This window comes from Mustela erminea, chromosome 7 (genome assembly GCF_009829155.1).
Source record: "Mustela erminea isolate mMusErm1 chromosome 7, mMusErm1.Pri, whole genome shotgun sequence".
Classification (NCBI taxonomy): Eukaryota; Metazoa; Chordata; class Mammalia; order Carnivora; family Mustelidae; genus Mustela; species Mustela erminea.
In genome coordinates, this window is record NC_045620.1 from 82,194,223 (window position 1) to 82,217,618 (window position 23,396).

The following is a 23,396-nucleotide window of genomic DNA, read 5'->3' on the forward strand; positions in this document are numbered from 1 at the left end:
TGCACACAGATCATCAGCTCTTTATATTCTACTTCCATTCTTAAAAATTTCTTCAGCTTTCTATTAATGTGAAAATAGTCATTAGCTCTTTAATATTCTATTTCCATTCTAAGAATTTCTTCAGATTTCTATTGTGGAAATAGTTACATAAATTGTGGCACACCCATGATATACGCAAGTATTAAAAAGAATGAGGTAGATCTTTGAACAGCATAACAAAAGCAAATCACAGGGCAATATATAATATGATCTCACTTGTGCTAAAGAAAAGAAACTTGTATGTGTCTATAGATAAGGTATATGCATGTGTTTAACACACATAGTAATCTGTGTGGTCTGGAAGGAGATGTGCTAAACTGTAGAAGTACTTACTTCTGGAGAAAGGAGATGGAGAGGGGAATTGGAGAGGGAGGGGTTGGTGAAAGACTTGGCTTTTCTCTTATTTTAGGTATCTATAGTCTGAATTTTTAAAATGGGCTGGTTGTGTGTTTGAAAGTTAAAAGAAAATGTCTTGCTTAAAAAGAAAACGAAACTAGAATATTTTATTTTTGGCTAGATATTTAAGTTAGCCCTATGCATCTATACAGAAATGGGACTAAAGTATTAAATAATGGCCTAGCAAAACAATAAACCAATCATGGGTGAAATTCAGAAAAAAAGAAAGTCAAAGAATTATAAGGTTGACTAGGTATAATTTGCATAGAGAGATGGGAAGAAGGTAGGGAATTAATATTTTTCTTGAGTGTGGTTGTGGCCTACTTCTATATGAACAATAATAAATATATAATATACATTATAACCCTTGATATACTGGTCTTTGGTGGGGAGTGTTATAGATGATAGAAGGTAAATTTTAAATATGCAATCAGTGAATTCTAAATTTTAGATCTCCTCTCTGCTGAAATGTTTTGTGATTTACTGAACATTATTATTTTCCTTATAATGTGTCTTTTCACAGATAGCTATAGACATTTTTTTATAGCCTGGTCATTTACAATGTATTTAAAATAATTTGCATGTGTTTGCCCTATTAGAGATGATGAGTTCCAGAATGGTATATGAACATATATCTTTAGTTTACTTTTGGTGAGGAAAATAGGAAAAAAAGCAAGTTGTTACAATTGGAAGCTTTCATGAAATCTCTGGACTTCTCTGATCTTCCTGCTAGTCCTATAATTCTCATAATGATTTTTTAATGTGTGTGTGTGTGTGTGTGTGTGTGTGTGTGTGTGTGTGTGTGTGTTTAATCATGACCGTATGTCTGTCAGCACCATGAGTTCCTCATTGAAACATAATAACAAATCAGCCTCTGGGGAGGATTTAAAAGTTGGAACACTTTTTTTTTTTTTTTTAACTGTACTTAATGTTAGTTTGATCTGTAGATATGTTCAGGGGTACTGAAATATACATGCTGGATAATACCAGCTTTAGAAGATCGGCTTATGAATTTTTAGATGTTGATTTCTTTTTTCAGACCCTGGACTTCAATATTGTGTTATTATAAACAGCTTAATTTGTGCTATTGGGGCACCTAAAATATGTTTCATGTTAAAAAATACTTGTGCTAAATTATTATTTGGATTATAAAATGTCAGATAAATAATTCACTGAATTACAGGAAGGAACACAGAAGAAGAAGAAGCTATGATGCAGGAATGGTTTATGTTGGTTAATAAGAAAAATGCCTTAATAAGGAGAATGAACCAGCTTTCTCTCCTGTAAGTACCCATGACTATGCTTGTTTTTCCTACAACACTGATGAATCTTGGGCTTTTTGTCATTGCCTTCTTTAGGATTTCCTATTTATTAGGCTTATTATTTTTCTTTCCTTGGAGATTACAGTATAGTTTATATAAAAATAAAAATTAAAAAGAGTATATAATCATTTCTGAACAGTAAGTTTTTAAAACAGTAAGTTTTTAAAAATAGTGGTATATACTGAAAAATGTTTTTTTATTTAGAAAGCCAAGGAATATAAAAAATTTTTGTATTTAAGAAATAAAGCCCTTGTGCACAAAGAGGAGATTTGGATTATATTAAGGGTTAGAGGACAAAAGAAATAAAATTGAAGTTTATTTAACCTCACATTTTAAGTTAAAAATGAAAATAACTCTTAATAAGGACAAAAGTACATTTGTATTCTACAGATGATGTTACCCTAAATTTGGGTAATTCCTCCAGTCATAAAAAGATCACTTTTGTGTACAGTAAAATGGAGACCAGACCAAATGTAAGCATTCTTGGTCTTTAGCATTTAGTTCACTGTAGGATTTAATGTGTGTTCTTTTTGTTCACTAGCAGTATTCTTATATTATGCCACCTAGTGTGGGAAGGAGCAGGCTTACATGTTTTATTTTAGTGAAAACCTCTATTTTTGTCATTTCTGCCATGCCTGAACTTGATAAAAAAAATTATGAAGAAGCACAAAATTTATATCCTCCTGGATTTTTAATTGTCTCTATATTAAATTTGCACTGGTAGTACTTACATGTTTCTTGTATTCTTTTTACATGGCGTTCCAGATACGAGTGTTTATAGTGAGCTATGAAAAATATTTTACAAAATAGTCTTATACCTGGCACTTAACACAAGAAGCATTGAAGAATGAGACTACTTATCTGAAGATTAAAATATACCTCTGTGCAATTCAAAATTGAAGGAGAAAAATAATAGCACTAGTAAATATTCAACCTGAGGAAGGTTTTAGGTTTGTGTATCATTCGTTTGGAGTAGCTTAAAGTTAAAGAGAAAAGTCAGTTATGAGTCCTAAAATCAATGTAACCTAAAGGTTCTTTTAAGTGTTTAATGATTTAGTAATTAGCATATTGATGAACTTTTGTAACTTGCCTAGGGAAAAAGAGCATGATTTAGAACGACGGTATGAGCTGCTGAATCGGGAATTACGGGCAATGCTAGCCATTGAAGGTAAGAAATGGCTATGATGGAAAGAGGTATGTGAAGTGTCAACTGTCAAAAGAGATTTAAAGAGTGTAATACACTTCTGGTCTCACTAGGTGTGGCCTGACTAGTAACCAAAAGGGATTACAGATAAATGCCTTAGAGTTAGAAAGCCAGAGTCACATAAAACTTAAGAACCCTAATTCAGATAGATAATCATTATGTGTACCATTAAACACAAAATTGTCTTACTTTGTCAGTAAGCTGAAAAGTCCATAAAATGGAAAATACAAGGAGTTAAATGATTTAATTACATTTTACTATGTGAAATTTAAGGTTGTTTCCAGGAGGGAGGTAGGGATTGATTTATCATTTTGATTTTTCACATCAGACTCTAAATTTTACCTTAATATTTAATTGATGTCAACATGGAAATATGTCTGCGGTCCACTATAGTTCTTAAGATTCCAACTCCTATTAAGTGAATATTCAGGCAAAGATTGACATAGCAGATAAATAAAACACTTTCATACTTTTCATAAAGCTTTTTCTATGAATTACATAGTAATACTAAGCATCGTTCATAATATCAGTTAACATCAGCTAGCTTACTATGGCATTTACTATATATGATTTTTAAAAAAATTTTTTACATGTTTAAGAATGCACTTCTGCCTTTTAGTTGAAAATGTCTTGTAGTTCAAAGATGTCTGCTTTAAAAACTAATCCTTTGGGCTCTGTAAAATGGACCTTTTGTCTAATCAATGCAAATTGATTTTCCTATTCTATATTGACCTCTTAACCCATTGACTGTCCATAGTAATTTTCTTCTTTACCTGATAAGGTACCTGATCTATAATAAGCCAATTCTAATTAGTTTAGGAACTAGAAATTTAAGTTTGTAAGGGAAAGCCAAATGAAACTGTATATTTAAAAAATATTTTAACTAATATTGTGATTAATAAAATATATGCTATTTATCTAAATATAATCTTTTATGTATAAAAGTTTTATTTTTAATTACTTTTAATCTGTAATCTCATTTGATAAATAGGACTGACAGTGTTGTATATCCTCATTTAAAAATCAGATTTACTTTATTTTAAAGGCTTCAGATAGCTAATTTCCTTCAAATGGCTATCCAGATAAATCAAATTATACATTGATAATGACTAAAAATTTGTCAAAATTATTTAAGAAGTTCTGTAAAACTTGCCATTGAAATAAAATGTACTGGTATGCTAAAACATATTTTTCCTCTTGATACAATTTTTGTAGTCATGGTGTAGTCTTTAAAAGAGATTGGAAAGCTAAATATTTGAAAAGTGGGTACAATAGATACTATTTATATGGTATATATATGTATGGGTGACATAAAATGTATGTATATATATATATTATGTAAAATGTCTGACTCATTACATAGTTTATTCTTTATAGATTCATTATACATTATACTCGATACAGAGTATTAAAAACATTCTCTCATGTATAGTAAGTTAAATTATCCCTAAAATACAACTTGATACAATACAGTTGACTTTAAAGGCAGATATTGTTTCTGTCCCCAAACCAAATATTGCCAAATACCATCTTAAAAAGAGGGGCATGACATGTAGAAAATATCTCATTTTTATGGGTAGTCCTATGCCTGTATGCCAAACCTACAATCGCGAATAATTGAACATTTTATCTTCCTGTTTTTCTTGTACGTATCAGTACAAAGTCATATTTTTTTAAGAAGGGGAAAAGGTGTTTTTCAAGCACCTTTAATACAATTGATAGTTTTTTGAAGTTTTGTTTGGTTTTTATTTTTTAATTAAGGTCATTGTTCCATAAGTGATGGGGCCAGTTTCTGTTGGCTGGTTGAGGGAAAGAAGAGATTTGAGGAAAAAAGTAGCCTGTTGATGACAAATAAATGTCACTTTTTTCATAAGAGGCCTGTCCCACTAGCCTGGGCAGTGCATGGGCTGGGATGTCCTGGGCAGGTACTGACTGTTGTGATGATCAGTTCTGTGAACGAACGCAGTGTCCTCTGAGTCAGCCCTTAGAATGTGCACACATGCAGTTCAGTAGCCTTTTGAAATATTAAAACCCACAGAAAAACACATAAATAGGCAATGCTAGTTGGTGTTGATTTGCTTTCCTTTGTTTTAAGGTTCATTCATTCCTCTTTTTGTCTCCATCTCTTCTACTAGGTAGCCATAAGTTGGTTTTCTAATAAATAAACTAAAATCTTTTCGAATAAATCTGCACCAGGAGAAAGCACAGAATGTTAATAGCCATATAGCACACTGAAAGAAATATTATCAGCTTGGTTTGAGAAGGAAAAAAAAAATTCAATATATCCATTCTTCTGAAAATCCATAATCACTTTGGCGTGTTTTTGCCTTTTTTTTTTTTCCTTGAGATGTATTTCATAGCAGGAGTTTCACTCTACTGAGCTAAGTTGTAGGATCCCTTAAGCTAACAAACATCTTTTAGATACTTTTCCTATAGTTTTTTTGTTCCCGATTATTTAATGTCCCCTCAGGAAAGATAAATTCATTTCTGCACACATTGGGGTGGGCTTTTAGAAAGTGGTGTGTTCATTTTCTGCACAAGAAATGGATCTTCTCTAGGATTTTGTACATCTTGATTTATTCTTGGCTCAGAGTTTGAAGTGGGTGCTCTTCTAAAGGGATTTATGCATAGGTTCACTATTTTTGTAGTTATGGTTTATATGATAAGCTTTTTATATTTAAAATCAATATGTAATCCTGTGGAGGAGCTTATCCCCTAAAACCCCATTTGTAAATCTATTTTAGCTTTGTTACACAGCACAGCCACAGTCTTCCATAGATTGATTAGGTACAGCAGTAGAATCCTATCAAATGGCCTGCTCTGATGATGATGCAAACTCTTTCAGGATTGCTAGTTGACTGGAACTAAAGATAAGACTTGACTGCAATCCCCCAATGTGCTCTTTACAAAACTAGTGTTAATTTTCATCAAAGTGCCAGGCTTATTTATAGTGGCAAGGTTGAAGGTTTACTACAGGAACTTTAGGTCCTTTCTATCAAAGTATTTATAGGTATTTCTTTTGCCTTTTTTCCAAGGTAATTATCAACTTCAGCAAATAAACTGAATCAGGGAATGAATAATTGGCCCTATAGATAAGAAAGAGATTTTTAAATTAACAAAACAGCTCAGTGCAGATGGACATAAACAGAATCTCTTTATTTCAACACTTTGGCTCAAATGCAGCATCAAAACTTAATCCTATTTGTTGCAAGAGGATATGGCTTTTGTAGCAAAAGTACACTGGAATCTTTAAATTAATCAGAAGCCACATTGTAGTCTGTTCAAGTCAAAGTCAATGTATCTAGCTAGCTGTGACTGGTGTTATAGGTGAGTAATCCTTTCTTAAAATGCGTAACAGGTAACATATAAACTTACAGGCAGGTTTTTAAAACATGACATTACATCTAAGTGAAGCTACTAAAAGGGGATTTAAATTTTATTTTTAATTTAAGCATGAACATACAAATATGGGTCTTGATCAATTTTAAAGGTATTATGAATTTTTTAAATCATCAAAATAGTTTAATTTCCCAAATCAGCATTCAGATATATGTGTATGTGTGTAAATTTACTCCCATGAGAAAGCAAGTGCAAAGTAAAAGTAGTTTTGCTAGTGTAAAATCTACTCAGTGTACATAGCTTTTCCCTCTACAATTGACTAATATCTTGTAAATAGATATTAATATAGCAATGACAAATTTAATATGAAGAATCCTTAAATTTATGCTGCAGCATTTTAAATTCTAATGTCAGTTAAATTTGACTATGAAATGATGAAAATAACCTAAATATTCATAACTTTAAAAATGTTTTTGTTACAGTTACAGAAAATGTCAGTATTGAGCTAGGAAAAAGTTAAGATTTTTTAAATTATTCAATACTTCAGGGGTTAAAAAATAGAAGTTTTCTCTCATCCGTATTGTTAAAGCCTTACTTATCTTGATATTTCTAATTATTAGTTAATTAAAAGTGACTGTTCAAGTACAGAGAATGAACAGTTTAATTAAGAAAATTATATGTCTGTTGTTAAAATTTATTTTTTTCTTGGTTTTAGAAAATTTTGTTATTTTCCATTTAATTGTATTTTTTATGTGCGTGGTGGAGGAAATTTATTTCCCAGTTGTGAAGCTCTTATCAAAATGTTTTAGAAGAAAATAATTATGAAGCTTACAATCAGAATGATTTCTAGAGGTTGAAAGTAGAAAAATTAATATTCATCAAAACAGATAATCTTACTAATTTTAAAATTTAGTTATAAATCTTTTACAAATTTAGCAGGGTTTTCTGAGTTAATATTTCTAGAACTACAGTTACCTGAAATTAGACTAGATGACCTTAAAGATCCTTCCAACTGGAGTGTCTATTAATTTTGCTCCTGTGTATAATAAGACTGATTAAGAGCAAGAACCAAATTAGAAAATTGTCTAGCGTTCCTGACCACAGTTGCATTTAAATCCAAAGGACAAAACTGTGATAGTGATAGATATGGCTTTCTTCAATTTTGCTGTTTTGTTATTATTTTTTCTTATATTCAGAAAAAAACTTTGCATAGTAATAGTTTCTTTACTTCTTCCCATGCTATAGAATTTTCACTCCTTTTAATAAGACTGTAATGTGACCAGATATTTAATGTACTTGTGTGATTTTTGTATCAAATGTGGATAATTAATACATAGCATGTTTCATATATATGTATGTATGTATTAGAGCTTATAAAGAAAGGAATAGTGGTAAAATTGAATAAACCATTCTAGCTTTTTGCTGCTATTCTAACCTTTATTGCATGATGATGCATCTAATTTTTAATTTGTAAATACAAGATAGAATTCCCTCTAGCACCATTTGCTTTCATAAAGCTGCTGAGCAGTTTGCTGTCTTGAATAAATTTTGCTTTGGAGGGGGTCCGGGGGATTTGAACCAGCACATTCTTGTGTGGTTTGTGAAGATTCACATGGTAACCAGCGGTGTGCATTGTTAGGTTTATCTGAATAAGCACCAGCCATGTGAGTTTTAACATGATTGCCCAGGGCAATGGAGAGAGAAGAGAGAAACCCGAAAGGATTGCACTCCTCTGTTTTTTGGAAAGTGCATTTGCTGGGGGAGGGGGCTGCATGAGTCAGTGGCCCCGGTTTTTTTTTTTTTTTTTTTTTTTTTTTTAAAGCTGGTGTCCTGTTTCCCTCCAGGTCCTCATTTGTTCTGCTATCTGCCTCATCATCTACTTCTTCTTTTCATTGTTTACCTTCCTAATGAGGGAGGCGGGGTAGACTGGGGGTTGATTGACAGCTACAAGCCCTTACAGTCTGGCCAAAGAGCAGTTGGCATTGGTTTTAAAAGTGCTTTAAATGTTCGATTTGGTCCTGTTTTTATTAAACGAAACTGCTGCTCATCTTAAGGAAATTATCAGACCAGCGACGATTAGCAAATATATTATTGGGTCCTAAAACCTTCAAAAAACCCTGCCCATACGCATGGAAAGAGCACTGGCCATCGGATTTTCCAACCCTTAACGTGGGGTTTCAAAAAGAAATATGTAATTTTTCCTTTGCAGAAGTGCTTTGATTTTAAACCACCCAGCAAACCTCTCCAAAAGAAAACTGGCTGTGATGCGATCGAGAGCTGCAGTGTAATATTGCAGAGCAAATTTATTTTTTACTTCAAAGAAAAATGCTAATTAGCCGATTCACTACTTTTAAAGTTATTGTGAAGCATATGGCGCCCAGTGTGAGATACATCCAACTGCTAAAATAGAGCGGAGAGGAAATTAGCGAAGAATGGGCTGTATGGGGTGAGCATGGGGGTGGGGGAGGAGGATAGGTTCTCAAGCAGATTCTCTAGCCTTTTCAGAGTGATTTTTATCGCCTATCTCTACTTCCCGCCCCCTCATTTGCCCACTTCCCCCACCACCAAGTCTCGGGCCGATCTTTTCTGGGCCTCTAACTCTCCCTCCCCCAACTTTGGCAGAATCAGGTGCGCACCTCCGGCTGGCCACCGGCTCACACCTGGTCTCTTGCAGGTTCCAGCCCAGCGGTAGCCGAGCCCATCTGCGGGAAAGGTTTAGAAAGTTAGGTTTTAGGGTGAAATGCTCATCACGATGGCCAGACTCCCCTTAAAACACTATCTAGTGGCTCTCTAACATGGTTTGCGGAGAGATACAAGGAAATTGGAAAGAGGGGGGCGGGAGGGTGTGCCGAGGCTCTGCGGGTGGGTAACGAGCCTCCCGTCCCCTGCAGACTGGCAGAAGACCGAGGCCCAGAAGCGACGCGAGCAACTCCTGCTGGACGAGCTGGTGGCCCTGGTGAACAAGCGCGACGCGCTCGTCAGGGACCTGGACGCGCAGGAGAAGCAGTGAGTCGTCCGTGGGGTCGCGGGGGTCGAGTCTCTGCCACCAGCTGAGGGGCCATGAAGTTTTCGGGAAGTTCAGTCCAGAGGTCTCTGTGGGGCCCCGGGGCAACCCCCCCGCTGGCCCCAGCAGCCTCATTCCCGCTGGGGCTCGGATTGCGAGGTGAGAGGAGAGTGTGGCTTTGCCCTCCACGAAGAAAAATAAATTTGTTTCCTGTTTGACTTCTAGGGCTGAAGAAGAAGATGAGCATTTGGAGCGAACTCTGGAACAAAACAAAGGCAAGATGGCCAAGAAAGAAGAGAAATGTGTTCTTCAATAGCACCGGACCAGAGTCTCCCAACATTTTACTCTTGGGTCCCCAGACTAGAAAATGTCAGACTCGTTGTTGATGTAAAACTTTTAACATTTTGGGGGGCTGGATTGTACTTCTTTACGACTACCACCACCCCTTTTCCTCCCTCCTTTCTGGATAATAGAACTCCAAAAGAGCTTTGTTTAAGGATATTTTTTTTGTGTGAGTTGTTAATTTCCTTGTAATCATGTGAAATAAATTTGCACAGATACCTTGTGAGTGATTGGTATTAAGAGTATTCAAGAGAGTGCTCAAAGACGAAAGAAAAAAAAAAAACCTTCCCTCATTATTTTCCCTCAGTTTTTGATGGGAGGAAAATTTGGAACATTTTTGTTGTTATTGTTGTTGTTGTTCTTGTTGTTGTTGATAGCATAATGGTGGGGGGGTATGTGGGGGATAAGAAAAATGTCATGAATGATTTTTCCAGTCCTGCCATATGTAACACTTGACTCTGTTACCTAAATTTTATAGTTAGATCATACTCAATCTACTTATTAAACTGTGTTCTATTTACCAGTGGGATTTTCTGCAGTTGTTTTGCATTTCACTGTAAGGATAATAGAGTTCCTGTCCTCTGTTTTCCTTAGAGGATGGCCTTTTAATGTAGGCTGAGACAGTCCTGTGATTTGAAGGTGAGCTATGAGGATGGGACTAATTGACATGCATCAGTTTACAAAGACGGTCTTATCATCTGAGAATGCGCCATCTTTTTCTCCAGATAATTATTTATTACATCTAGCTTGGTTCCTACATTTTGCTGGGTCTCAACATTGGCTCAAGAATGCTGTTAATATTTATTCTGTATTGATAAAAGTCTGTCTTGCCACTATGAGTAAATCCCCCAATTAATATTTTCTTCTCTAGCATAGCACTGTCATTTTTTTTGTGAAAATGGTTTTCTGTTTATTTATTACAATACTGAGTCATATATAAATTTTCAATAAAAGCAGAAACTTTCTTACCTTAACCACTGCTGCTACTTCCTTATAATGAAAACTTGACACTGGTTTGAGAAGTTCCTGTATCCATAAGACTTTTCATGTTGAAAAAAATGATTCTCTTGAATGCAGAGCAGGATACTAGGCTGTATTTGGAGCTGAGTAAGTTTACACCATCCCGAGAGAGCCCTGCTGACACACGAATGCGAACTGAAAAGCAGTTAGTCGTATTTTCATAAAATGTCATGAAGCAGTGTAAACTATCTTTTTCTGTAAAGGGCCCTCTCTGTTGTTAAAGATTTGAGGAAATTTTGTGATTCCACAGCACTGAAAACTGCTAATATCTTGATGAATTTTCCACATTATTTTCAATTGTTAATGTTGCACTTATGAGGAAAAATTATGATTTCTGATAACTCGAAAGTCTGCAGGTACTGAAGTGAAAGGAAGATGATTATTGTTGGCGAGGAGGGTAAATGTGTGCAGGTGTGTATGTATGAGATGAAGGAAAGAGAACTTTTAATAAGTTCTAGGCTACAGAAAAAAACTGGCGATTTGATAGTAGTTACCATCACTCCTCTACAGAAGTGTTTGAAACAAAGAAAGCTCGTTCAACAAGTCTAGAGACAGAAAACAGTCCACTAGCGTTTATACTTTAGCCTAGATCAAAATAAACGTACACACACATACATATATGTACATTTACACACAAATACACACATTCCGTTCGAAAAGTATGCAGCTACCTTCAACTGACAGTCTTTCAAAATGATAAAACTTGCTACGGTAGATTTCTTCATGAAAAGGATTTTAAGAAGTTACTGAAAAGTTACAGAAGTAAAGGAAATTGAGTATTTGTCCTGTTCATTCACGCAGGAGAGCGGAGCCGGCTGCCGCTCTCCGGGGGAAGCTCTCAGAACCCCACTCGAACCCCAAGGGAAGCGGGCAGACGAAACCCAAGCTGCCTGGGGCTTGGACCGCCAGCATCACCATCCCTTTTACGCTGGATTCGGGGAACCTTCCCTCCCGAGGAGCCTCGCGGAGAGACGGCTCCCCACGGCCGCTCGCGACCTGTCAAGTGACAGACGTTCCCTAGCCCCACACTTGCTGTTCCTCCTGCCCCAGTCCCGAGCCCCGCGGGGTTTCCATTTGGGCTGCTCTGTGGCGCCCGCACGCCCCGCAGCGGCGGCGGAGCGCCGGCCCCCGGGACTAGGAGGGTCAGGCCCGCGGCGAAGGCGCCGCGTCCGGATTTCGTCGCGTTGTGCCCAGAGGCTGCCCGCCGAGCGCAGGCGCAAGCCCAGCGTGCGGAGAGGCCCGGAACCAGAAAGCCCGCGCTGCGGGAAAAGAAACTGTGGGCCCAGGGGTCGCTGAGGAGGAGGAGCGTTGGCAGCCTGCTGGCTTGGGCACAGCCCGCGGGCCGGTGCAGAACTTCCGCCCCTGGCTAGAATCCCACGACCCCGACGCCAAACCCCTCCCCCTCTCCCAAGTGTCCCCCGGAGTCTGGCCCGGCCTCGAGGTCACCTGGGTGCTGGATCCGGGTCCCAGGGCCCAGCTCCCACGCCCTTCTCCCCGGCTCGGGGGCCTGGAACTGGGTGGACGTGCTCTCCCTCGGTGAGGCCCCCACTTCCCCCTCCCTGCCCTGCGGCCGTTGTTGGAACAGTCGCGGCTTCTGGCCCAGCGTCTCCCACCTGGACATTTGCCTAGCGACGGCCGCCTCAGTCCTCCACGCCGCGTACAAGAAACTTTCATCTCAGTCTCTCTTCCTCTCTACACTCCTCCCTCTTCCTCTCTTTTCTTAATCCTGGGGTTTTATGGGTTGAGCATTAAGAAAATTCGCCTGCAATTTAGGATTAGATAAATACTTTCATGGGGGGGGGGGGCCATGCTACTTGATACCTCCCAACTTCCCAGAGACTGTGGCAGCATCTGGAAGCGAGAGCGCCGGACTCCCGCGTGGCGGGCCCTGGGGACCGTCAGAGCACATTCCAGCGCGCACAGCGGCCCCACCTCGCAGCGCCGGACCTCGGCCGGGCTCTGCAGCTGCAGGCGAAATAGGGCCCGCAGCAGGCAGGAGTGCGAGAGGTTGCGGGGCTGGGATTAGGGCATACACCCCGGCAGCAGAGGGCTACACCCAGGCACAGAGCGCGCAGGCCTGGGCTGGGCTGCGCGGTCTGGGGACGCAGACGCTGCTGCTGCGCACTCCTGGGCGCCCGCATAGTCTTCCCCAAAAAACTAGTACCCTCCTGCCCGCGCCTTTCCCCAGAACTGGAGGCGGGGTGTATTCCATTTCTTTCTTTAAACCTCTGCACCGTCGCAGGGGCCCTGAGCCGCGGGCCTCGCGGGCTACTCCCCGCGGGGGCCTCTGCGAGAGCCTAAGTTGTGTCCTCGCCCCGGTCAGCGCTGCGCTCTGCGCAGTTTCTTTTCCTGTTAAAGCTTTTTCTCTCTCGTGTTTTTTCCTTTTCTCTCGTTCTTTTATAGTTTTTTTTCTCTCTCTCTCTGTCTTTCTTTCCCTTTTGTGAATGGGCTGCGGTGTCTTTGTTCTGGAGAGAAGCGCCCGTGTCGCTGACTTTTGTGAACCAGAGAAGGATCTTGTAAAACCTCCTTTTCTCCTTCATACTCCCCCACTCTCACCCCTCCTCCTTTGCCCCTTTGATTAGATGTTCCCTCATCGTCCAAAAAAAAAAAAAAAATGTAATTTCGTTGGTCTGGCGGCCACTTTCTTTGAACATTAGCTCGCTTTCAGCTCCAACTTCAATTAGAAGGAGTTGATTTTGAGAGATCAACAAAAGAACCGACCAAAGCCTTATTAAAGGTCCTAAGAAGATCTCCCGGGTCCTTTGAGAAGCAGTTAAGGAAACAGTGTGCCCTCCATCATATTCTGTTACCGTATTTTATTCGGACTCCAAAGGAAAGTGTCGCTTGGGGGAGGGGGAAGCACTTTGATGAGCGGCGGCCGCGGCCCCTTTTCACTCAGCGGGCTCCCCCTTCCTTCTCCTCCTCCTCCTTGTCCAGAACCCAGTCCGCTCTAGGTGCCCGACCTCGCGGCCCCGGCAGCGCTGGCGCTCCCCACCGCGCTGCGCCTGGCGGCTCCTTGACTCACCCTCACACTTATTCCTGTTCAAACTTTTCACTCCGCCCGTTGGGATGGAGGGGAGGGGGGATTAGGAAAAAGGGGTAGGAATTCCTCGAAAGGGAGTAAAGTGGTGCCTAATATTCAGAAGGAGGTGCCACTTACAAGAATCGCCTTGCTCAGGGTTGGGCGAAAACATTTTTTTTTTTTAATTTTTATTTTTGGCTCTTTGAAAAGTCCACCAGGTACACCGGGTTGAGAAGTTTGTTCGGCTGGGAAATGGGCTTCGCCAGTACGAGCAATCCGGGGAAATCGCCCCAAGAAGGCTCCTTCCGCAGTGTGTGAGAAAGAAATTGAGGGCAGGGGTCTGTGGCCACGTTTTCCGCCAGATTGTCCCTGGTAGAAGGAGCCCGGGAAGGAGACAGAGACTGAGTGTGAAAGAGAAAGTTTCCCATTAAAATCTTTAGATTCAGAAGAAGAGTGTGTGTTAGGGATAGGAGACGCTGAGCTCCAACATTTGAGAAGAAGCGTTTAAGATTTGCAAACACCCTTCGTGGGGACTGTGAACCCCAGGAGACGCCGAGGAGCAGGTATGTGGCGGTGCCTCCCCAGCGGGTGCTGTTCCCGGGCGCGGGAGTCCCGAGGCGCCGAGGCGGGATCTGCGCACCCAGAGCCGCTCCTGCGCTCGACAAAGTAGCCTGTGCCAGCACGAGCCGCCCGCGGCGTCCGTCTGCAGGTGGTGGCGCGGTGAAAGAAGAAGCTGGGGCCCGCGGCGCCGCGAGAGGGGCCGGGGGCCCCCTCCACTCCAGCCCGCGGCTCCGAAGTCCTCGAGCCCACAGCCGGGCCGCCCAGCCGAGTGGCGCACAGGGGAGCGAGGGAACCGGTTTTCCAGCACCTCGTCTCCTCTCTGCCACTCCCTCACGGGCGCCGAAAGGGCGAGGGAAGGGCGGGGACCCCGGCACGGCCTCGGGACTGGCGTCCCCCTCTGCGGACAGGGCTCTGGCGCTGCGTTCGCTGTCTTCGCCTCGCTCTGCGCGGCGTTTGTCAGCCAAGCCCTGGAGTTAGCGCGCGACCGGGGCGGGGCGGGCGGGCGGTGAGGGCGGGGTGCAGGGGGCGGAGGAGGGCGGGGGCGCGCGGAGGTAACCCCCGGCTCGTGCTGCCATTGCCCGGCTCCCTGTCACTCAGCCCGCGCGGGGCCGGGGATTGGCAGCATAGCCCCGTTACGCACTCACCTCGCGTTCACATACCCGGGGAGGGCAGTAGAAAGGTGATCAATCTTCATCAGGCTACATTTCCAATCACCTAAACAACCCGGCAAGACAAGCCACTCCGACAAGGTAAATCGCTTGATTTATTTAGTTTGCAAAGTGCCTCTGCAGGACTTCCCTAGCCCCCACCGCTTCCACGTTGTATCGGGAATGCAACTGCAACCGCGAGCCACCTCCCAACTCTGCCCCTTTCACCCCCACCCAACCTTTGCGGCCCCTCGGCGCGGTCCCGGGCGAGGTAGTGTCTCGGGAACGCGTGGGGCTTTGCAAACAAAGTGTCTGTGCAATAAAGTGAAACCTGGAGGGACACGCACAAAGCCACTGGAAAGAAAGAGAGGAGGGAGGGAAGTTGGGGAAAGAAAGAAATCCGGGGATCCTAGACCAACCGTCCGGCCCGGCGAGTAATTCCTGTGCCGCTCTGTTTTGCAGGTTGGCTGTCCCTCGGGTCTGTGTGAGGGCGCGAGGTAGATGGTGAGCGGCCCCGGCAGCTGAGGGCAGGTAAGGAGAACGCCGCGGGGCCGCCCTGGACTCCGGGAGCCCGTTGGTCGTTCTTACCTCCCCTTCCTCACATGGGTCGCGGCTTCCCAGGTCCCCAGCAGGTGGGCGGGGCTGGGGGGCGGCCTCGCTTCCCTCGGGGTGCGCGGAAGACCCCAGATCTCTGCTTCGGCCCCGCGCCCCCTCCCCCGCCTCCTCCGAAGTAACCGAGCCCAAGTGCTAAGTTTGAAGAAAGTCTTTGAAAACTCACGCTGCAGCCTAGCAGAGGCGCCTCGGCTTGACGTCCTCTTCTCTTTCGGCTCTAGAGCCCCGGCTGCTTCCTTTTCGTCCCCTTCCCTGCAAACTGTGTTGCCCCAGCCCAGATCCTAGGTCCTGGAGGATTGGACCTGGAGACTTCTTTAGCTCTAACTGCTCTCCTTGAACTCCCTAGCCCGGACCCCGGGCCTGCTTTGAATTCCCGCGACGCGGGGTGAAGCGACAGGTCTCCTGGGGCCCCGGCCGCACTTCCCCAGCTCCACTTTCTACGCCTGAGAATAACGCCTCAGATTGGAGACAACCGGGGAAGCGAGGCTTCGACCTTCCAGTCCCGGTCAGCGTGAGCTACGCCGCCGAGGCCTAGTTGTCTAGTCTCCATAGGGTCTTGGGGCTGCGGGTTCATCTAGTAGCATAGGAAGGGAGCACACGGGAACGCTGCACTCAGGCCTCCCAAATCTGTGAGACCCTTTGGGGCGCTGGGCGGGTCACCTTTCAGCCTCCGCCAGGACGACACTGTCCGCAACCAGGACCCTGCAGAAAGAAGGACCCGCTCGCATTCGCGAAGAAGGGCTTGCGCGGCCGTGGCGAGGCGCCCCTGACCTCCCGCGGCGTCTTAGAGCCGCCACCTCTACCGTGGCCCCTTCTGCGTCTTCTGGCCGCCTCTGCGGGCCCAGGGCCTGTAACTGCGGTTCAGGTGTGGTGGGATTCCGGTGAGCAATCTTTCAGCGGCTGGGCACTGAGAAAGTTAACTGGAGGGGTGGCTGTGGTCTCTGGGGCCCAGACCCAGTGGCGGAGACCTGGGAAGGAATGTGCTCTCCTAAGTAGGCAGTGCGTCTCAGAGAGGCCCAGGTGCTGCTAGACCCCCCGCAGTGCCTCATCTTAGCTCTATGGAGTCTCTACCTTTCCGTCCCGCTTTCAAACAAAACGAAACAACCCCTTTATGCCCTGGGCAGGCTGCCTCACTGGCCCGAGTAAACGTTTGCTTTTGCAGTGTTGAGGCTGGCTCCTACCAGACCAGAATTTTGCCTAGACTTGGGACCTTGTACACTCCACCTTTCAGGCTCCCACCTTTCCCGCTTGGCCCTGCTTTTAACCTCTCCTCACTCCTAGCGACGCCCTACGAGTGTCTTTTATCCATTCCAAGCCTGAAAAGAGGCAATGACGATCCAGAAAAGCTTACTTTTCAAAAGAAGCTGTGGTCTTTGGGCTAAGGCCTTGTAGAGCCGAATTGACCGCCCTGCTAAGTTTCCATAAGCCTGCGTTTCTCCCCATCCCAGATGAGACCGGATAGCCGAGATGGCTCTCAATCACTGTTTACATGTGTCTCCTGTCTCCATAGGCCGGGCCCCCAGAAGGAACAGAACTTGAAGGACTGCGCAGTGGGAGCCCCGCACTGCGCCTGGCCCCGGCCCCCTGGATCCGTCCGGGCGCCTCCACCCGGCTGTTAGCATGATGTCTTACCTCAAACAACCCCCATATGGCATGAACGGACTGGGCCTGGCTGGGCCAGCCATGGACCTCCTACATCCTTCCGTGGGCTACCCAGGTGAGCACTGGCCCCTGTCCCCAGGCCCTGCAAATTTTGGGGACCCCAGACTCTCGAGTTTGGGCATGCACTTTGTGGCTGAGCAGGCCCAGAGAGCCGGCTGGCTAGTCTGCCTACAATGCACTGCACGTTGCAGGCTCAAGGGGCAGCCGCTGGTGGGTGGCTTGGGCCAGGCCAGTGAAGTCGTGCAAGGTATGCCTTCCCAGCCTGACCACACGGTAACCTGTCTCTTGCTGTGGTCACACCAGCAGCACAGAGTGCATTTACCCATGGATTCGTTTCTCATGGGTAGCATTTTTGGGGTGTGTGTGTCTGTTCCTTTCCCCCAATATTGAATGAGGAATCTGGATACTCTCTAGGCCCTGACAGGAAGGGCCAAGAGATGAAGAAGAGGGATTCTTCCTCCCTAATTAATCTGTCCTCTCCATTGTTGGTCTGCAGCAGCTTTTGCACTGCGAATGTGAAATGTGAAAGGCTTGAGACGAATTGTAGCTTTTTCCCCCCCCAGCTCCTACTCCTTCACCTTCATTTATTCCTACGGAAAGTGTTTTCCAGGTGGTTTTTCTGCGCACCCCTTACCCATGCTTCAGCCGGAGGATGAGTTGGGGCGGGGGGAGGTGGTGAAAGAAAAGAAGGGAGATTGTATAACTTCTTTTCCTTGCTTAACCTCCGAGAGGAAGGGAAAGGGGCAACTCTAGAGTCTGGAAGACACTGGTTCCCAGTCGCACACACGCACTTTCTCCCACCTGTGGCCTCTCAGGCTCGGCCTTCCGGGGGAGTTTTCTTTCGCTTGGAGATCGGCTGTCTTTCACAACGGCCTCGCACAGGGCCTGACGGGGCCCTGTCTGCGTCCTCTAGCGGGGGTCCGCGTGGCCACCGCTGACCCGAGGCGCCCCCGCGTGTCCCCTCAGCCACCCCGCGGAAGCAGCGGCGGGAGCGCACCACCTTTACACGCTCGCAGCTGGACGTGCTCGAGGCGCTCTTCGCCAAGACTCGCTACCCTGACATCTTCATGCGCGAGGAGGTGGCGCTCAAGATCAATCTGCCGGAGTCCAGAGTCCAGGTGCGCGTGCCCCGGGCTTCAGGGTCAGGGTAGGGGCCCTGGGTATGGTTGGAGAGGGCCAGGGAAGGGTGGTCTGGTGTGGGGCGGGCCTACCGACTGGGCAGCCCCTCTCAGACTCCCCCTAGCGCTCAGCCCGGGCCTGGGAGAGGGGCAAAGTTAAAGTAACTAGCTTTTGTAACTGGATTCGGCCCTTGGTCCCAGGGCGCCTTCGGTATTGAAAGTCCTTTTAAGAATTTAGGGGGAACAAGCTAAAGTGCCTAGAGGGCCCGACACTTGCCCCTGCTTCTTCGGCCATTCCAGGATTTGGCAGCTTTCTTCCGGGTCTTGAATCCTGCCTCTGCTTTTGCCCTGCATCCCGGGGATCCTGGAAATGGAAGAGTGGAGCTTGGACAGAGCCCGGTGCCCTGTCTGAGTGCACTCCATGGGTGGCGCCGGTGTGATTAGATTCTTCCTTTGCCCAGAGAGGATGCCGAACGCAAAACCCGGCTACCGGCTTTGCTGTTTCTGGTTTTTGCGATAAAAATACTGTTTGGATTATAACTCAGAACTCTTCTCAAGAGCCTTTTATCTCGTCTTCTTCCTCCCGAGGCTCGAGAAAAAACCAGGAATGTTCTGCCATGTACCGGGGTCCTCCAGGAGGAGTGAGAACTTTGCCCCATTTGGTTTCCCACTTGGAGCCAAGAAGCTGGGGCAAAGAAAGAAGCCCAACGAAATTCTGCTCAGGCTTCCTTCCCTAGTACCCCAAGTGTACTGCCTCTGTTCGGCCTCCTGGCCTTGCCCAGCGTGAGGCCTCCAGGGGCCGACTGGCTCCCATCTCAGGCTTGGTGACTGTCCTGTGCTCTGCGGTCTCCTTCGTTCCTCTCCACAGTTTCGTCTGCTCTATTCATAGAAGACAGGGCCTCCAAGCATACACGAGGTTGTTGGGAAGCAGCCAACGGCAGCAGTTTAGAGATGGCTGAACTTCTGGCTGGACAGACGCAAATGTTCCGCCCTAGGGCAGAGTTGCGCTGGGGGAGGGGAGGTGCACATCCCTAATTTGCCAGAGGAGGATCTTTGGTCTGAGGAATGGGGGAGGGTGGGGGAGCTGGGACCACGGACGTGGGCTGGCCTGGCCGGAGATGGGGAGGAGCGGAGGTCTCGGTAGGAGAGAGAGGAGAGACCCTAGGACGAGTAGTGGGTACAAAAGGCGGGGGAGCCGCAAGCTCAACTCGCCCCCCTGACACTCTCTTCCCCATTCGACCACTGCAGGTCTGGTTCAAGAATCGCCGTGCCAAATGCCGCCAGCAGCAGCAGAGCGGGAGCGGGACCAAGAGCCGCCCAGCCAAGAAAAAGTCGTCTCCGGTGCGGGAGAGCTCGGGCTCGGAAAGCAGCGGCCAGTTCACGCCGCCCGCTGTGTCCAGCTCCGCCTCGTCCTCTAGCTCGGGATCCAGCGCCTCTGCCAACCCAGCGGCGGCAGCGGCTGCAGGCCTGGGCGGGAACCCGGCGGTGGCAGTCCCGTCGTCATTGAGTACGCCGGCTGCCTCATCCATCTGGAGTCCGGCTTCCATCTCGCCAGGCTCAGCGCCCGCGTCGGTGTCAGTGCCCGAGCCACTGGCCGCGCCTAGCAACGCCTCGTGCATGCAGCGCTCGGTTGCCGCAGGCGCTGCCTCGGCCGCAGCCTCTTATCCCATGTCCTACAGCCAGGGCGGCAGTTACGGGCAGGGCTACCCCGCGCCCTCCTCTTCCTACTTTGGCGGTGTGGACTGCAGCTCCTATCTAGCGCCCATGCACTCGCATCACCACCCGCACCAGCTCAGCCCTATGGCACCTTCCTCGATGGCCGGCCACCATCACCACCACCCGCATGCGCACCACCCGTTGAGCCAGTCCTCAGGCCACCATCACCACCATCATCACCATCACCACCAGGGTTACGGCGGCTCAGGGCTCGCCTTCAACTCTGCCGACTGCTTGGATTACAAGGAGCCTGGCGCCGCCGCTGCTTCCTCTGCTTGGAAACTCAACTTCAATTCGCCCGACTGTCTGGACTATAAGGACCAAGCTTCGTGGCGGTTCCAGGTCTTGTGAGCCCAGGAATGGAAGGAAGAGGAGAAGAAACGCAACTACCTGCGCCCTCCGTGGTCCCCGTCCTGTTGCTGCTGCTGCACCGCCCGCCTTTGCCTCGGCTTCTGCAGACCTGAATTATCATGCCCCTAAAAGATGCCCTTTGCCTGCACTGCCGCCCTCATCCTTCTGCCACTTGTTTGGGGGATGTGCAGACCCGCCCACCCCTTGGATGAGGGGACCGGTGCCTCGGCTTGGCCCGCAGTTCTATATGGGGAGAGCTGGGTGCTCTCCTCCTCAACTCCTAACGAACTCCTAAGCCACTCTCCTCCAGTCTTTCTTTCTGGGCAGTTGTTATGCACTTGCAGCCTTCGGAGGCTCTTTGCTCTAACTCGCTGTTTGAGCCCTACACTTTTATTTATTCTTTCTGGACATTGGAATCACTAACTGGCATGTGTCTGCCCATTGGAGTGCACCCACACTCCACCCCAAATCAAAACAGCCACTGTTTCCCGCTTGCAGACTACCGCTCCTTCAGCTGCCCTCGGCCCCGCTCCCCGCCTGCAGGCCAGACCTTCCCGGCGCTTTCTCCTCCCCGGCGGGGTGCGCTGGGACAGGGCCCGAGGGAGGAGCGCCCCTGGCCTCTCGCGCACAGCCCCGCCCTGCGTAGAACTGGCTCAAGCTTCCGCCTCGGCGGGAATGCTGTACATAGTCGGGTCCGTTCCAGGGACCACTTAAACTTTTTAGTTGCTGTTGGTTGAACTGAACATATCTCGTCTTAGCGCCCAGGAAATAGAACTTTAAGATATATACAGCATATATATACATATATATACACACATATATATAAAACAAAAGCAAAAAATATTTTCCCTCTGTCCCCCTTCCTCTCTTCCTTAAACGGTGGCGCTTTTATTTTTTCAGTTGTTGCAAAGCTGACCTGCCCTCTCACACCTTCTCCCTCTGTGTATTTATTAAAGTGAACCTTTTTGGTTCCAGGAAGCTGGGCGCGGAGGGTCGGGAGGGTCCGAGAGTGTGGAGGAAACAGCCAAGTCAGGGTACAGGGGAGGGGGCTAGGCTGGGTGGGGACGTAGGACTGATCCCTTCACCAGGTCGAAGCAGAGAGTAGCAGTTCCGGTTTAGAGACCAATCACAAAAGAAAACAAAAAAACAAACAAAAATACGGCATTATGGAAAAACAAACAAACCGATCCAGGCCCCAAACCCTAGTTCCAATTCCTGTGTCGGCTTCTCTCTCTTTAAGCAACCCTGTTTTGTCTAGTGAGTTTTTAGTGCACCTTCATTCTCCGAAATCTGCGGAGAGCCCGCTCCAGTGTATCAGTTACGGCTTTGGCCTTTTCGTCCAGTAGGTGGGAAAGTAATTTGTAAATTTGATTTGTCCGATGTGAAGATCACAAATTACTTGTTGAAATGTAAGGCAGTCCCCTCCCCCCCCTTTATCTACATTATTTCCCGAAAATAAATGCAAATTAACGAACGGCTTGTCAGTGTCGCTCTTCTGATTCCAGCCCCAGGTCCTGGTCTCGGGGAGCCTAAAAGGAGGGAAACTCCCGTGTTAATACCCCCGAGTGTTAATGACCTGTGTGAAGCAGGAGGCCAAACGATAAGGAGGGAGGAGGTGGCAAGAGGCGTCTCCGGAGAACGTTCTCTTAGGGAGTGTCCCGCCCTCCCGGTCGGCTTGGCCTCTTCCCCCCAGGCGTTTTGACCCCGCATCCCCTCTCGCCATCCAGGACAGAGACAGGTGTCAGGACTCAATTCCCGAAGCAATTCCTTTCTCTTCAGAGGCAGGAACCTGGCACTGATTTCTTCACCCTAATTGCCTGCACCAGACAGAAGAGGGGGAGGGGAAGAGGGTCGGAGGCGGGAAAGGATAGCTCTGTAATGCTTTCAGAGCTGAGCCAAAAAGGAAAAGAAAACAAAACGACAAAAAACCGATCCGTGTCCTGCATTTTGGCAGCAGACAACCTTCCTTTCTGCTGAGCTGTCCCGGGTGGCTTCACGGCGGCTAGGGGACCCGAGTCATTTCTTGCACGTGCTAAGATGTCCCTCTAAACCCTCAGGCCCTTGCCAGAAGTAGCCAAGTTATCTTTTGCGTATTGTGAAGTTTCTTTAAAACGCAAACAAAAAATCTAGAAAAGTCGACAAGGACGCGTTTCACTTTGGCAGGGGAAGAAGACTCCCCACTTGAAGCAGGGGGTCGCAAAGGACGGTTCCATCTTGCCCTGAGAGACCAGGAAAGAGGTGGGAAAGGGGTGGGTCGATTCCTCCAGAAAACCCAGAGCCGGAGCTGTCCAGATTGTTTGGCCTGAAATCTCCGGGGTGTAAGGCCGAGAAGCTGCTCAACTTGTCCACGGGCGGGAAGGAAATAAGGAAACAACGAAAAGTTTCCTGCGAAGTGACCAACACACCCTATTCTTTTTATCCCGTGTGAGACCTGAGAACCCAGCGTGAGGCCGGGTTTGGAGAACGACCCCTCCCTCGGGATCCCGCGCGGAGCAAGGTCTTAGGGCTGCGAGCTCCGGTGGTAGAAAAGCCTTTTCGGCCGCGTCCTCGCCCCCTGGACTCCGTAGGCCCGGCTCAGGCGCACTGCGCCTTCCTACTCCAGCAAACCTATTATCCCCGACTCAGCCAAGGCTCGCGGGAGGGCGCAGCCCCAGCCGGGCTGAGCCCTGCCCGCCGGCGCCGCCCCCGCAGGAAGACCCCAGGCGCAGGGCTGAGGCGCCCCCGCGCGCGCTCCGCCTTGGGCAGCGCCTCCAGTTAAAGGCGGAGCCAAGGCCGAACTGCCCGGGGACCGCCGTGGCCCCTCGGGTGCGGGGCCCGCACGTGCCGGAGAGGCTGGGAGGGTGGCCGGAGCCAAGAGGCTTGCAGTCCGCGCTGCACGGGCCTGGGCACCACTGCTGGAGGGCTTCCCAGGCGCTCTCCACAACCGACCCTGCCCGTTCCGCCCCGGGCCGCCTCGGCTCACGCAGCAGCTGCCAGTGCCACTAGAAGCCCAGGTGCTAGGCTGCCCCCACCCGCAGCTCTAAGGCGGGTTCTGGGCGGGG

At 47.3% G+C, this 23,396-nt stretch overlaps 3 protein-coding genes across 20 annotated transcripts in view; 2 read left to right on the forward strand and 1 right to left on the reverse strand.

Annotated features, from left to right (window-relative positions):
* The window catches only part of EHBP1 (EH domain binding protein 1), a 367,874-nt gene extending 357,957 nt beyond the window's left edge, over positions 1 to 9,917 (forward strand). For all 13 annotated transcript variants that reach the window (XM_032353634.1, XM_032353639.1, XM_032353635.1 and 10 more), the window contains 4 exons: positions 1,619 to 1,718; positions 2,852 to 2,925; positions 9,192 to 9,306; positions 9,530 to 9,917. In XM_032353634.1, the coding sequence (XP_032209525.1) occupies positions 1,619 to 1,718; positions 2,852 to 2,925; positions 9,192 to 9,306; positions 9,530 to 9,620 (380 nt within the window). In that variant the 3' untranslated portion in view covers positions 9,621 to 9,917. The remainder of the gene's footprint in view (positions 1 to 1,618; positions 1,719 to 2,851; positions 2,926 to 9,191; positions 9,307 to 9,529) is intronic.
* A 63-nt stretch (positions 9,918 to 9,980) lies between these two features.
* Positions 9,981 to 12,642, reverse strand: LOC116596322 (soluble scavenger receptor cysteine-rich domain-containing protein SSC5D-like). 4 transcript variants are annotated; one of them, XR_004288109.1, is made up of 2 exons: positions 11,338 to 12,517; positions 9,981 to 10,780 (listed from the first exon to the last, which is right to left on the reverse strand). XR_004288109.1 is itself a non-coding variant. In XM_032353661.1 (2 exons), the coding sequence occupies exon 2, from the start codon at positions 12,338 to 12,340 to the stop codon at positions 11,810 to 11,812; it is 531 nt and encodes a 176-aa protein (XP_032209552.1). In that variant the 5' UTR covers positions 12,341 to 12,428; positions 12,599 to 12,642; the 3' UTR covers positions 9,981 to 11,809. The 4 variants fall into 4 exon arrangements, 2 of the variants coding, with proteins under 2 accessions (XP_032209552.1, XP_032209551.1); XR_004288108.1 differs by having other exon boundaries at positions 9,981 to 10,801; XM_032353661.1 differs by adding an exon at positions 12,599 to 12,642 and having other exon boundaries at positions 9,981 to 12,428.
* A 2,184-nt stretch (positions 12,643 to 14,826) lies between these two features.
* OTX1 (orthodenticle homeobox 1) lies at positions 14,827 to 21,512 on the forward strand. Of its 3 annotated transcripts, none has more exons than XM_032352240.1 (6): positions 14,827 to 14,998; positions 15,359 to 15,427; positions 16,176 to 16,389; positions 17,019 to 17,225; positions 18,137 to 18,288; positions 19,537 to 21,512. In XM_032352240.1, exons 4-6 carry the CDS (start codon positions 17,129 to 17,131, stop codon positions 20,353 to 20,355), a joined length of 1,068 nt encoding a protein of 355 aa, XP_032208131.1. In that variant the 5' UTR covers positions 14,827 to 14,998; positions 15,359 to 15,427; positions 16,176 to 16,389; positions 17,019 to 17,128; the 3' UTR covers positions 20,356 to 21,512. The 3 variants fall into 3 exon arrangements, with proteins under 3 accessions (XP_032208131.1, XP_032208132.1, XP_032208130.1); XM_032352241.1 differs by having other exon boundaries at positions 16,207 to 16,389; XM_032352239.1 differs by lacking the exon at positions 16,176 to 16,389.
* The last annotated feature ends 1,884 nt before the right edge of the window (positions 21,513 to 23,396 follow it).